The sequence below is a fragment of the Caretta caretta genome, chromosome 7 (assembly GCF_965140235.1).
Source record: "Caretta caretta isolate rCarCar2 chromosome 7, rCarCar1.hap1, whole genome shotgun sequence".
NCBI classification, from domain to species: domain Eukaryota; kingdom Metazoa; phylum Chordata; order Testudines; family Cheloniidae; genus Caretta; species Caretta caretta.
The window spans coordinates 43,833,806-43,848,655 of record NC_134212.1 but is presented as its reverse complement, the minus strand read 5'-3'; the positions used below and the strand labels follow the sequence as shown (position 1 = coordinate 43,848,655).

General features: G+C 38.7%; 1 protein-coding gene across 2 annotated transcripts in view; it reads right to left on the bottom strand.

Moving 5' to 3' along the window:
• The window catches only part of NT5DC2 (5'-nucleotidase domain containing 2), a 58,155-nt gene that overhangs the window by 28,935 nt on the left and 14,370 nt on the right, over window positions 1-14,850 (bottom strand). For both annotated transcript variants that reach the window (XM_048859207.2, XM_048859210.2), the window contains exons 3-5: window positions 12,967-13,041; window positions 11,083-11,138; window positions 6,905-6,998 (exon numbers count right to left, since the gene is read on the bottom strand). In XM_048859207.2, the coding sequence (XP_048715164.2) occupies window positions 6,905-6,998; window positions 11,083-11,138; window positions 12,967-13,041 (225 nt within the window). The remainder of the gene's footprint in view (window positions 1-6,904; window positions 6,999-11,082; window positions 11,139-12,966; window positions 13,042-14,850) is intronic.

Genomic DNA, 14,850 nt, shown 5'->3' with positions numbered 1-14,850 from the left:
CATTTCATCCCAGATGGAAGAATCCACTGATTCATCCACTGTATTAGACTATATCTATTACAAGAGTGTCAAAACACAGGTGACATTTTAATTGATAAAACATAACTTGGAATTTGGTTAGCAGACTCATGTGGAGACCTTTGCTCTTGCAAAAGTGTCATGTGATTGTTAATGACCAGAAGTAGTCAGGACCTGTTTTTACATCTCATCCAAGAGACGGAACCTTCTTTATTAACTGATGTAACAACTTGTATTACTTTTCATCCTTCAGTATGAAGAGATTTAATTATATTTGTTGTACAAGAGCACTTTGGCACTACTAAGATGACATGAACACTGAATCTGTCTATTTAATCCGACCATTGGTCCACCAAGACTAATGCCCTGCCTTTGGCAGAGGTCAATAACGGATACTTCAGGGGAAAACCAAAACCTTGTAGAATGCATGTATGCAGCAACAGAATGTCAAGAGGTACGTGAAGAATTCCGTCCTGAACCTTACGGCAAGGAGATCATGATGGTCCCTCCTGATGTTAAAGTCTATGAGATTAGACTACAAAGTGGTTTATTTATATTTTAACTTGGACATAGAATTACCTAACCCCTTTTAAAATCTAGTTACAATATTTAGTCCATGACCTCGTTACAGTGCATTCCACAGAGTAACTGAATACTCATCTCCCCATACTATGGGAGTTGTATAACAAGGAGGAGGGATTGATCAGTTTCTGCTATGCCCTCCATAATGTAATTCATATACTTCAGTCAAGTCCCCTTCTAATGCTTCTCCCTTCCAGGCTTTAAAAAACAGTTGGAAGTTCAGAGCCCAATGTTACACCTCTGAACTAAAAAGGCATGTAAATCCTTTTGAGACACTGTCTCATAGCTCGTCAAAGGATACGGCAAATATTCAGCTCAAGAAAGAATACAAATGGGTTTTGAAAGTGATTTTGCTATCCTTACTATAAGCCCCTGTAGTTTAAAAACTGACCATTAAAAAGAGATCCAGTGTAGCTATGAAGTGATTGTGAGGGAATTTCTTCTCCTCCTTTACAGCAGGGTCACTCAAAGGAGTTTAAATTTGTGCACAGTGATTTTAACAAATACCTTGCAGGTCTAGGTTAGAAACCAAGACGGCAAGCCAAACATCTATGATGAACTTCAGGAGTTTAGGGAGAATCTGTTTTAATTAGTAAGCAATCAGCAGAAGCACAGAAAACATTAGCTTGAGTTCGTCGGAAAGTACTTGTAGGAACTTTGCACTGATGTTCTATATTTCTGATTCTAATATACACTTCCAATTCTCTCTATGCATTTTATTTAATTCAGTTGATCTTTAATGGTTTAGAATTGAATAATTCCTTCGAAGTACACTACAGACACAGGAAGTTTAAAAGTTTGCATTCAGCTGTGAAAGATACAGTAGAGAGGATTTGCTGAACCAGTAATAATACCTAATGGCAGATGAGAGACTTGTTGGATCTCTGGGTCTTTCTGACCACAAATCCTATGCAACATGTACTGTTGTGTTTGGAATGATAATATTAAAAGTCTGGAAGGGAATACAAAAATAGACTTTTTTCCTAATTAGGATTAAGATTGGTTCAACCAAGTTTGTCATCACTGCATAAACAAGCTGAAGAGGGAGAATTCCAGTTTTTCTAGTTCCATAAAATAGACCTGACACTCTCTAAAACTGATGTGCTCATCTTACCCCATGGCAGGGCACTGCTTCCAGAAGGAGCCATAAAAAGCATTATACACATTAATCCTTTAATACATGTAATAAAGTCTTAACATGCTTAAGTGTCAGTCATCTGCCTACTAGCAAGGGTCAATAATAAAATCTACCATGGATTGCCCAACATGTGAGCAAAATTAAGTCCCGATTTCCCAGTAGGGACTGGAGTATGGTTCTGGGATATTTGAGGGGCCTTTGCACATGTCTCTCACATGCACAGACCTGGAGAAGAGCTCCATGTAAATTCAAAAGCTTGTCTCTCACCAACAGAAGATGGTCCAGTAAAAAAATATTACCTCCCCCACCCTGTCTCTCCAACATGCACAGAGTATCATTGACTGGCTCCTGAACAAGCCAGATCCTCATTGCTCATCACCAAAGGAAGATTCTCCTTGTGAAAAAGGGGAAAAAATTAAAAAATAAATAAATAAAACAATCTCCCTGGTATCAAAAATGGGAACAAAAGGAAAAAATTGATGAAAATGTTAATGTGTCTAAGAGATCACAAAGAAAGGTAGCTAGTTATATTAGAGCACAAGTACTACCGTAGCTATACTTCATATTTAGGGCAAGTGCAAGTCTAAAAATTTGGAAATTTGCTATTCACAAAAAGGGCTACATTTATGAGTGCTGTGTGTACAGATATTTCACATTCTAAACAGACATACACACAACTTAAGAGCTGTGAATAATTCTCAGTCACAAACAAAGCCCTTTGGAAAAGCAAATACTAACAGCTTAGATTAGCCTTTCCCATGATAGAGAAATCAAAGTGACCTTGGGTTGTTGATTTAGCACAGCTGACTTAAAGGGGCATTACTGGAATGTTTTCGAGGAAGCCTGCAGTTCAGCTACCAGATGATTCACCAATGACAGAAGAACTAACTCAGGGTCTGAAACGAGGTTGGGGGTGGGATTTATTAATTTAGTTTTTCCCAAAGCTTCCATGACACAAAGCTAGACAGTTCTTCCAAAAAAAACAAACAAACAAAAAAAAACAAAACAAAACAAAACACATTTGACTCCAGCCCAGTTCCTTTTCAGCCAATATAGACAAATTTGAAAGGTGCTAGTGGAAGAAACTTAATATTGCCAGACCTCTGAATGTGCAAAAAACCCAAAACACAGTGAATCTGATCCACAGAGAATAATTAAAAAGCAGTTTCTGGAGCCCTATGCAGTGTTGAAGGCAGATGGATTTCTCTGGCTGTCTGTTCTGCTCATACATGCACTTGAATAATAATCCAGGCTCAAGGTTAGCTGATGCACATTCATTCTCTGGAAATAGTATTCAAGCCAAATGGAACCATTAAATCCAACATACCTTTTATATTTAACATTTTAAAATGCTTTTTGAGGAAAAAACCTATCTAAAGATACATTATAGCTCAAAGATATCTCATCATGGAATAGGGATTATAAATTCTAATTCTATAGTACAAGATGATGTATTCATGTAATATTTAAGAAAAGTTTTGTAAAAGAGTTCCAATAGTTCATGGATTAGGGACCCAATTTTATGGGGCTCCTGTATAGATTATTTAGGTTAATCTTTCTATCTACCCAATGGGACTCAGTGCTCAGTCTAGAAGATACCATCAGAGATGCTTAGTTTTGCAGTTCTCAAACTGGATTTGTGTCTCCAGAGATAACATGCTTGTTAACAGCAAAAATGTTTTTAAATAATATATAGAGGTGAGAAATAACAGATCTTAACCCAATTGTCCCTCTGCAAATTTGTGTACACAGAGTCAATCCCTTACCTATCTCTAAAAGTGAAAAGTTTCAAAAAGTTAAATGAATAGAAGATTGTTGGGGGCAGAATAGATCTGGACAAGGAGAAGAAGTCTGGAGATAAATGTGAGAAGGGTGGAACAGGCAGTAAAAACAAAGAAGTGAAACTGTTTGAGCAGCATATTGCAGAAGTCTTGAGGTCTTTCTGAGTGTAGCCTTCATTGATTTGAGATCTACCATACCATTCTCTCACTAGAAGGGAAAATCTATAATGGCAGCAGGCCATAAAAGAGACCCAGTTTGGGAATATTTTAATTAAGTTCCTCTACCTGTGGGTAAGACAGGCATATGTGCAAAATGCAAACAGTGCAAGAAAGAAATGCAAGGCCTGATTGCCCAACTGAAACAACATCATGAGAAGTGTTCCTTCTCAGGAGAAAGCTGTGTTGAAGATGATGAAAGGAACATGTCTGAACATGCAGGATCTTCAGGTGGGTAAACTTTTTTATTTCATACTTCGTTCTTAAGGACTGCCCGTCTTCCTTCTGGACTATTCTTGAATTCTCATGTTTGAGCAAAAAATATAGTTGTTACTCTACGGTACTAGCTAGCATTTTAGATGCAATTGTGATAAAAAATAAATAGCTGAAACACGCAGATCTTCCTTTTACAAATTCACCTTTAAAGTAGTACTGAGTGTCAGTGAATGCAATGAGTAATACTAAATGAGCAGTATGGTAATTATTAAATAACTGCATTGACTTATTTTGTTTAGGAGAATCCATCCTCAACATACAGGATTCTATCTACCTTCAAGATCACCATCATTTTCTATAGTTTCAGAGTTATCTGCCAATTATAGTGTTTCAGTGGCACCATGTATGTCATATAGCCACAGTATATCACCTGAAGCAAAAAGAAAAAAATCTCCATCACCCAGAAACAACCATAGATAAGTTTGTGGTAAGAACCAGCAGATTACAAAAGGAGGTAATTGATGAAAAAATTTCCCAGTTTGTTTATGCAACAAACTCTTTTCCATATGATTGAGAACTTTACAGGGTTCAGTCATTAAGATCAGGATACCCAACAGAGCAGATGTCGCAGGCAACTTGCTGGATAAAGTGTATGAAAGAGAAATTGAGTGGTGTGCAAAAGGTCTAGAGGGTAAAATTGTTAACCTGAGTCCTGATGGGTAGACCATTATCCACAATGATCCTGTTGTATGTGCATGTGTGACAACAGAAGGGGGGAGAATGTCATCCTTACAGAAACAATTGATATATCAGGAAATCCACACACAGCAGAATACTTACAAGAAGTAGCAGTAAAAGCTATAACAAACTGTGGAAAAAAAAAAATCAAATGTCTAGTATGCAGCTTGGTCACAGACAACGCTGCAAATGTATCCAAGATTAGAAGAAATTATTTAGAAGAGAGTCCCAAGCTAACATACAGTTGCACTGCTCATTTGATGCACCTCCCAGCCAAAGGCTTCAGTGATCCAGAAATAAAGGCTAATGTTGTTGAAACTGCAAAATACTTCCGTAACAACCACTTTGCAGCAGCTGCTCTGAAAAAAGTGGGAGGAACCAAGTTCACTCTCCCACAAGACGTGCAATGGAACTCAGTAGTGGACTATTTTGAGCACTAGATCAAGAACTGGCCTAATCTGATGTCACAATTTTGTTCACAAACTGTCAAAAACAGATGGCACTGTCACAGCCAAAGTTCTCAACATTGGGCTTAAGAGAAATGTTGAAGACATGCTGAGTACCCTGAAGCCTATTTCTATAGCTTTGAACAAAATGCAGGGAAACAGCTGTTTTATTGCTGACGCTGATGAAATTTGGAAGGAACTGAGTGAGATCTTAAAAAGAGAAATATGCAATGACAGTATTACGTTACAAGCATTAAAAAAAACAAATGGGACAAGCACTATCTCCAGCTCATTGTCTTGCAAATATTCTCAATACTCGGTACCAAGGTCAAACCTTAACTGCTGAAGAAGAGGAGTTGGCTATGACATGTAATCATCCCTCCATAATGTCAACTATAATAAACTTCAGAGCTAAGGGTGAAACATTCAAGCAATATATGTTTGCTGATGATGTTTTAAAGAAAGTCACACCAATGAACTGGTGGAAGTCACTTAAGCACTTGGATTCAGAGACTGTTGAAGTGATAATCTCACTTTTAACAGCAGTAGCTTCTTCTGCCAGTGTAGAAAGAATATTTTCTTCCTTTGGAATAATTCATTCCAAATGGAGAAATCGTTTGGGACCTGAAAAAGCAGGAAAACTTGTTTTTCTTTTCCAATTATGAACAAACAGGAAAATGAAGGTGAAGATGACTGAGTTAGCTGCAGAAGCCAATATTTTAAGTTTCTCATGTTGACCTGGCTGACACGTCAATTTTTGTTTTTTTAAATATTTCATTTAACTATTTTAATTAAAAACAATTTTAACAAAAACAAACCTGATTTTAAAAAACTTGAATGTTTAACTAAATTCAAAAAGTCAGATGCTTGTTTTGTTAAAATATTATATGTTTGCTGTTGGGGAAAAAAAAGCCAGTATACATAATGTTGTTGTTTTAGTTAAACAACACAATTTAAATGTCTATCCGGTGACGTTCTCCTCCTGATACAGCATAGCAAGATAGTCCTTCAAATATTAATGATTAACCTGGTGAATTGGAGATAGCTCACCTCCCAATGACTTCATAAATATCTGCTTCAATTACCTTTGGTAAATGAAATAACCAAACAATCATTCATTTTCTGATATAGCTGAAAAATGAATCTGAAAAGTTTTCAAAATAAATCACTTTAAAAATGTATATAGTGTATACCTTCTAAAAATGAAACCTACATCTATCTCTGAGTTGTGAACAATATGTATTAAGGTTATAACAATCAACAAGAATGCACTTTTATTTAGAAATCCATGATTACATCGAGTCTTCCTGACTAGTGATTTAAATCAAATCCACCTTGGTACCAACTATACTGGGATGCTTGTTCATTAGAGAACACACACACGAGTTGGCTCTTTGCAGATATCAATTGCTGTTAAATGGCCTGATGACTGTCATTAATTAGGTGGGCTGGAATTGAATGGGTGACCTGAATGTGAAATACACCATACCTCATTATCAATCGAGAGCCATTGAGTCCTGGACCAAATACCCCAACAATTAAAAAAAATATTTCCGCAGGTAGTTCTCAATTTCTACATCCGCTTGAATAAGCTCTGGGGTAAATTCCCACAAAAACAGAATGTGTTTAAACTAGCAAGCGTTGTCCTTTTCTAATCTGGAAGAAGCTATAGTCATTCTCACTTACTCCTTATGCAGGAAGGTTCCCAGCTGACAGTAAAAGCCAACATATCAGTTTTAAAGAATGCACTGAAGTGCTGCCTACAATACCTTGCCATAGAAGTCACTCATCTGGTACAGCGGGATGTGCTGCGTACCACCATACAATTCAATAACCTCTTCATCAGGCACTGGCTTTAGCCCTCTACAAGACAAATCACAAAAAAAATTGCATCACTAAATGTTAGCAGCCACTGGGCTGCAAACCAGAGGGGAGAGAGGAAAGATGAGTAACCTCCTTCTATAACGCTCTAAAGTGGAAAAGAAGTGGATCTTAGCATGAAGTCTGCTTTTACCACCACATGACATTTCACTCATATCCACAATTCTGAAAGAGCAGAGATAATCTTCCATAGGATATTTGTAAACAGATACATAAGATCATAATATAAGAACAGCCATACTGGGTCAGACCAAAGGTCCATCTAGCCCAGTATCCTGTCTTCTGACCGTGGCCAATGCCAGGTGCCCCAGACGGAATGAACAGAACAGGTAATCAAGGGATCCATCCCGTCACCCATTCCCAGGTTCCAACACCATCCCTCTCCATCCTGGCTAACAGCCATGGGTGGACCTATCCTCCATGAACTTATCTAGTTCTTTTTTGAACCCTGTTATAGTCTTAGCCTTCACAACATCCTGTGGCAAGGAGTTCCACAGGACTGCTGCTGCACATTGAGTGGATGTTTTCAGAGAACTATCCACGACTCCAAGATCTCTTTCTTCAGTGGTAACAGCTAATTTAGACCCCATCAATTTATATGTATAGTTGGGATTATGTTTTCCAATGTGCATTACTTTGCATTTATCAACACTGAATTTCATCTGCCATTTTGTTGCCTAGTCACCCAGTTTTGAGAGATCCTTTTGTAGCTCTTCACAGTCTGCCAGGGACTTAACTATCTTGAGTAGGTAACAGGCTCTAGCTTGATTGAGAAGTTTCTCTATACCTTGATTTAGTGAACACGGGAAAGAGATTCGGGTTCCATATATTTTTATCTCAAGGAGGACAAACACCATTTAACAGAGGTGGCTGGCTTTGATCTTGCCATAGCAAGGTCAGACTAATCCAAGATGCAAAACTTCTCCTTCTCAGAGAGGCAGCACATGTATCAACCAAAGACCAATGTACAATTCAAGCTAGTCAGCATTGTATAATTAAAACTCATTCAGAGTTCCTTCAGTAATTATTGTATTACTAACTTAACATGGCAAGAAACTGTGATGGTGTACAAAAAAGTTTCATGTGGCTTTGTATAACTTGTGCAAATATTTTTAACACAGAACTGAGGCTAAAATATATTTTACTGGTTAGTTTAGCTTTCATAACCAAGAAGGTTGTCTCCATAAAAGACTATTAAACCTGGGTAAACCTTACCTAATATGTCCCCCTAACATTCAACTATGCTTTCAGGATTTAAAAAGCTACATAAAATTATCTCCACATCTGCAGACTGAGGCACACATTTATGCAGGGTTTTTTTGTAATTACTTGTTTTGCAAACTATTTACTCATCAAGCCTTTATGACCCTTTCTTCTGACTCAACAGATCAGAACATTCTCTTTGAAGAGTTTTTTTTAAAGTTACCCTACTTGTTAAAAGAAAATTTAAATATTTACACAAAGTCAATTTCTATAAACAGCTTTAAAAAAAAAGTTATTTGAATTAACCCTCTTATACAGGTTCAGTGAAGGATGTTGCAATGCCTGGGAACCATAAACAGGGTAGTGTTGAAAAAGAAATTCTCTTTGATTTTGGAACTCTGCCTCTGGTAATCTTGGGGGTTTAACGTAATCAGAGCTTAACTGCGAAAAGGCACTGTTCCACAAGTAAAACAGTCAGCTTCCATAGTCAAAAGGCTCACGAAACAAAACAAACACCATTTTATGAGTACTTCTTTTAATACAGAATCCTAACACGCACCAAAAAAACCCAGGAACGGCTTATTTCTTAAGGCCAGTGCAGTATGGTTCCCAACTGCAGAGTCTCCCATGCTTTGTCAGGTCTGCTTCAAATATATAGGATATTGGTACTTGGGAGAGGATAACAGAACAGCCAGAATGATTGATCATTTTTGAAGAGAGACTTTTCTTGCTTTTGCCATATCATCATTAGGAGCCAAATCCCACATCCATACTCCCACAAACTGTTTTTAAGAACTGTCAAGGGAGTCCGTGTCTTCGAATGGACATTCTTAGGTCTCTATTGTAAATCTAAAATAAACTCATTACAATCAGTAGAAATCTGCCCAAATTAGGACCTCAAAAGTTGGCCCTCACTGATTTAGTTCCCTGAATTAATTAAAAAAATATTCCCCTTCACTGTCTATTCTTGCTTGGCAAAGCTGAATCAGAGAAACATATTCAATGGCTTTAGACCAGCCTTCACTGCAGAGGGCAACTTCAATATTAGTGGATTTGTATGCACACACTGTCCCCTGTATAGAACTGCTGTTATGAGCTACTTGTTCTTAAAAGGGATGTAGTCCCACTGATCCACCCTTTTGCAATCTTAGACAGGGGCCGTGATATGGGGAAAGGAATGCAAGGGCTGACTGAGTCCGCCTGCCAATTGCAATACGCTGAAAAGCAAAGGGGAATTCATTAGGCAGGAGACAGATCTCGGGGATGGGAGGGTTAAGAAGTTATGCCATCTCACTGTGCACGTACAGGTACATGTGTATCTCAGCATCATAGCGTGGGACATTTCCAGCCAAACATCAGACCAATAGCTCATTGCAGAATTCTCTAGCCACCCTCCCCCACGTAGAATGCTGTGCTTTGGCTGCATCTTCTGGCCTCGTCCCAATCCAAAGAGACTGGGGGAGAGGGAGCAGGGCTGCAACAGTGCCTCAAAAAAAATAAAATAAAAAAAATTAAAAGTGGGATGCCACCACAGCCTGTGGCAGAGGAAGCTGATGTTGACACACATTTGTTACTTTGTTTAGGTCCCTGAAAATCCTAGGGCCAGGTCCAGACAGAGTTCCACATGACATTAATTCTATCCTTCCCAGTCTAATGATGCTGTATATTGCTAAAAGTAATGCACAATTGTTATTGAAGGTGCTGAGAGCAGTGGTGAAAGTCTGCAGACTATTTACTATTTCGGGTACCTGTTTCCTATTTGGGGGAGTTGAAGGAGGGGGAGAAGAGAGACAGAGTGGACAATCAATACTGAAGCTTTACCACGCTCCCTCAGTGTAAATGAATTGTTTGCTTAACATTGGCAAATATTTGATGTGCTTCATTTTGGGAGTCATTGGCCCAAAGTAGAGTTTAAAAGTATGGTGGGGACATTAGCCATTAGTTGCCTTCATTTGGGAAAAAGTATTTAACTATTCCAGCCACCAAAAAAGTAGCAAAATAATATTTTGCTTTATGTTCTCTGAAGCGCTTCAGAGTTTTTGCATTGGAGCATTCATGTGTTCTATTGCTCTGGATCGGTCTCCTTGCTTCTCAAAGGAGAGTCTTCAAGTCCAATCCTGCAAGGTGCTGAGCAGGTTAAAGTCTCCCAGGGAAGTCAGTGGGACTTGCTGGTGCTTACACAACCAGACAGGATTAGGACTTGAAAAGCTTTTATATCGAGTGTGTCACTCCAACCGCCAGGATGCAGCATGTAGTGAACGCAAGAGCAGCCAAAGTAATCTGTGTGCTACATACCAATGCTCTATTCAAGGACTTCTGGCCCACTTGTTTAAGAAAGGCACTCCCTATTACTTTCCTTGGCACTTTACTCAACTTTTTCCACTCAAGAAAAATGCCTCCATCCAATGGAGTTAAAATCCATATCCTTATTTTCATCTCCAAACAGCTTTCTTTCCAGCATTGGTGAGCATACTCCTGTCAGGATAGGCTTTTTTCATGTATGGACGGCTCTATGAGAGTGAGTCTTTCTCCAGTCCAATGACATAGGGCAATTTTTCTGACTAATTAGACTGCACTGCAACCTGCAGACTTAGTGGGTTAAGTGATCAGATGCATCACTGTCCATTAAAAAAAATTACATTTTCACTCCCACACTTAGCTCCATATGCTTGATAAAAGCAGCCACCTGTAACTGCATGTCAGGCAACAGCTTGTAATCATTACTTAGCAAGTGGAGACAGGATAAGCTAGAGAAGGTTGCTTTCCCCATTTAAGTCAAAAACTTTACAGACGTGAGACTTTGCACTCCATCTTCAGCATGAACCCTTGGGGCATTTAGTAAATGCATTAATATATGACAAACCTATATGCAGTCCCCAACTGGACATAATGGAAAGCATCAATCTTCATCAGAAGACTCTGTGAAGAGAGAAAGGTGAACAGTCTTCATTGGTTGCATTTGGTATAAATTTAGTCAGGAAAAACAAACAGATTAAGTTTACTGATGTCCCAAAGAAATAATAAAAAGTAGAAAAATGAATTCTAGTTAAAAATACATTCAGATTAGGTTAGTTTTAAGTTGTGCTTAAATCACTTCTCTCTTCATAGCGACATTTTAGAACATCACAGGGAAAAATGCCAAATTGCCATGAACTGAAGCATTACATAATATTACATTCCAACTCAGGACCTATTACAAACTTTTTCTGGGGGCTGCAGGTGGAAGAGGAATGGAGTACAGGAGTTCTTTAACATTAAGACAAATCCTTTGTGTACACATAGCAAGGGAGGGGCTTATGTGTAAGGAGATTTAAGGTGAGTCACATCTTACTTAAGCAGAACTAATAGTTCAAGTTTTTGTGCCAAATCTTATTTTCTTTTTACTTTTTTACTCCATGCTCAAGTTCCCATTCTTGTACCTGAATGGAAATATTAGACCTTCTCTCTTTTTGTATTGATATTCTTTATTCACAAGGTATCCCTTCTTTTTTATTTCCCCAGGCATTATGCAATAGCCATAATGGAATTTAACCAAGTATGGCCTCGGAGACTAACCCAGCACCACTCTGAGAATCAGAGATAACAGTGTAGTATCAGAACAATTTATCCCTTCACTACTATGAGTGCATGTTACATTGTTCCCTAATGTTCCTAAACTAAGAGGCACTCCCATATCTAGCATATTATCATACTACTGTCAAGCCTCCATTCCCACCTTCTGAACAGGAATAAGCAGTTATGCTGAACCAAAGCAAACAGGCAGTACACGCTTTTTGCACAGAGCTTGATTTTCATGTTTTGAAATGAGAAATGAGGCAGCCCACACTACTACCCACCCATTGAAAGGAACAGTTTTCTTGGCATCTGAGCGATGTGTGCTCTTATTTCAGAAATCTGTGCTTGGATAGTCGCAAGCAGAACACGGAAAGTGATTGGACAATCTCTCCTGCTGCAAAGTCAGAAACATACATTCAGGACAGACTGTTGCCATAATGTCAGTTTCAGCATTACAGCTTAGCTTGGGCAGAAGAGAAGACAACCTGGGAAATATAAAATTCCTTCATTCCTCTTTAAAAGGGTGCATTCTCTAGTTACGCTGAAGTGATTGAACACACTTAATTGGTTCAGAAATAACCAGACTATCAAAAGAACACTAGCTTGTACCAGTAATTGTCTGTCTCCCTACTGAATATAAGCTGTTTAACTGCAGCGAGGTGATATATTTTTCAGAACTATACTTTTATGTGGTTGTCTAAAGTTATTGAAAAAGGAGGGTTAAAACAAAAGCTTGTACTCTGTGTGCTCCTAAGCCTCTCAAACATTACAGGGCTTCAGAAGGAATGTCTGAGAAGCTACAAAGCTTAATGAGTTGTTCTGGCCCTCTATTTCAAATACTGGTAGTAGTGAAAGAAAAAAACCTCTTCAGTGAGTAAAGGCTGTAGCTACATACCTTTTAAATCACTGAAGGCTATTAAAATACTGAGAAAGAGAAACGAGAGAGAGAGAGAGAGAAAAACACGAGAGACTCCATGTAGCCAGCCTTTTATATTAGTTCCATTTGTCCCAAGGAGATTACAATCTAAAAGAACCTATGCAGGGACAGATACAACAATCCCTAGTGCATATTCTTCTGAAAGCTGTTCTATCAGATGTCATTACAGGAAAGAGATGGGACTGAGTTATGTGACAGGCAGATCAATACTGTGCAAGAGAAAACAAGTATGAAATTTAAATTTGTGTCGTTCACCTTTTGCACATCATAGTGAAGCCCTCTGATGGCAAATCCTGGAAGGTAATCGTATTTCTTGAGTCCTTCTGGATACTGGAAAATATTTCATGAGAAAACAGTTAGTTCAGTGAAGCAGTGCCGGATATTTAAGAAATTTTTTCCAGTTGACAAGAGAATGAAGAATTTGGTATACTGAATTAGCCCCCTAGACCACCAAATCCCAGTACCCTCCATCCAACAGTGGCCTAAGTGAACCAAAAGATGCCCAAAAACTATACTGCAACTGCCAAGATTTGGGATTCTACAAACTGGAATGTTTGCTTGGGCAATTGATCCCTAACTCCTATACCAAATACCTAGTGCCCTGAAAAGAGTAACTGTATCTTGAGACGGGCTTGAAAGCCACTTACTAAACCCATCATATAAGGGAAGTTTTTCCCAAACAGCATGAGAAAAAGCTATACTAAGCCACCAATTTCTGAATGATTTAAACTTTTGGAGTTTTATTTCATTTTAATAAAAAAAGAAGCTATTCTAAATCTTTGTGCTCATTATGATGAACTTCAAAATGTGAAACACCTCATGGCTCTCTTCCCAGGTGTGCAGACAGACAATTGCATTGTATTTACTGTTGCTCAGAGCTCTGCCGAGCAGCCACCAAACAAAACTGACATAGTTGAAATCTTTTCTGAGCAGCAATGAAATGAAAGAAGCTTGTCAGTTTCATGCTGCTGCAGTTGGGGAAAAAAAGCTTATACCGTCCCCCCCAAAAAACAGCATAGGTAGACACTGGAGCTACTCCCTGGGGGATGACAACTCTCCCCCCCGCACCCACCTACACATGAAAAATTATTAAGAAGGGGGGGCAGGGGGCTTGAAAGAGGTTGATGAATCAGAGCTTTCTGCTGCCCACACTTTCTCACTTAATCACAGAAAGGAAGCTGAGAAATGGGTAGAGTACTACTAGAGGGAGTGGAGTTTCAAGTTGCAGATACTTTCTAGCTAGAACTCATGCCAGACAATGAGAGAGATCCTAATACCCTCCACCCTTCCCAGTATCTGGGACTCTTCATCAGAGAGTTCCCCCTGGACCTTGCAAATACAGATTCTCTCCCCACCCAGTCTTTTACAGCTACCTATGGCTAGTAGGTGTCTACTATGTTTTCCAAGCCCTAGTAATGATAGGTATTATTAGTCAATATCATACATTCCCTATTTAAAAATTCCTGGCATCTATGTCATCCTACACCCACAAATTCTACACAGACTGCCTTTTTGTATGGTCAGTGATTTATTTATAAGCCATATTCATCATGGCAGATGCCACATCTGTTAGCCTGCGGTGAGCAGACTATTCATTCTGAAGATTGTAAGTGTCCTATTCTGTATGCATTAGTTGGGTTCCCTAAAGAATCACAATAAATATGTAAAAAGAAAAGGAGTACTTGTGGCACCTTAGAGACTAACCAATTTAATTTAAAATTGGTTAGTCTCTAAGGTGCCACAAGTACTCCTTTTCTTTTTGCGAATACAGACTAACACGGCTGTTACTCTGAAACCAATAAATATGTAGGATCTCATTCCATACCCATCACTATGATATCAGAGATCCTGGCAGAAGATGTAGGCTGGAATTTAAGAGAGAGAGAGAGAGAGAGAGAGAGAGAGCACGCGTGCGCGCGCCAGGGTGTTAAGATGCCTAACTTATCAGGCTCTTTTGAAAATCCTAGCATAAATATACTGGTTCTTTTGATAATATTTTTTTCCATTTTCTGGAAGAATCCTGCATCCCAATTTTAAATGGATTGGTACAGGCTGTCCTATGTCCCAATACTTAGTTTTGCTCCACTGTGAAAGAATGGGTGAGGCACAGAGGGTGTGGGGAGAGAGAATGAGAATGGA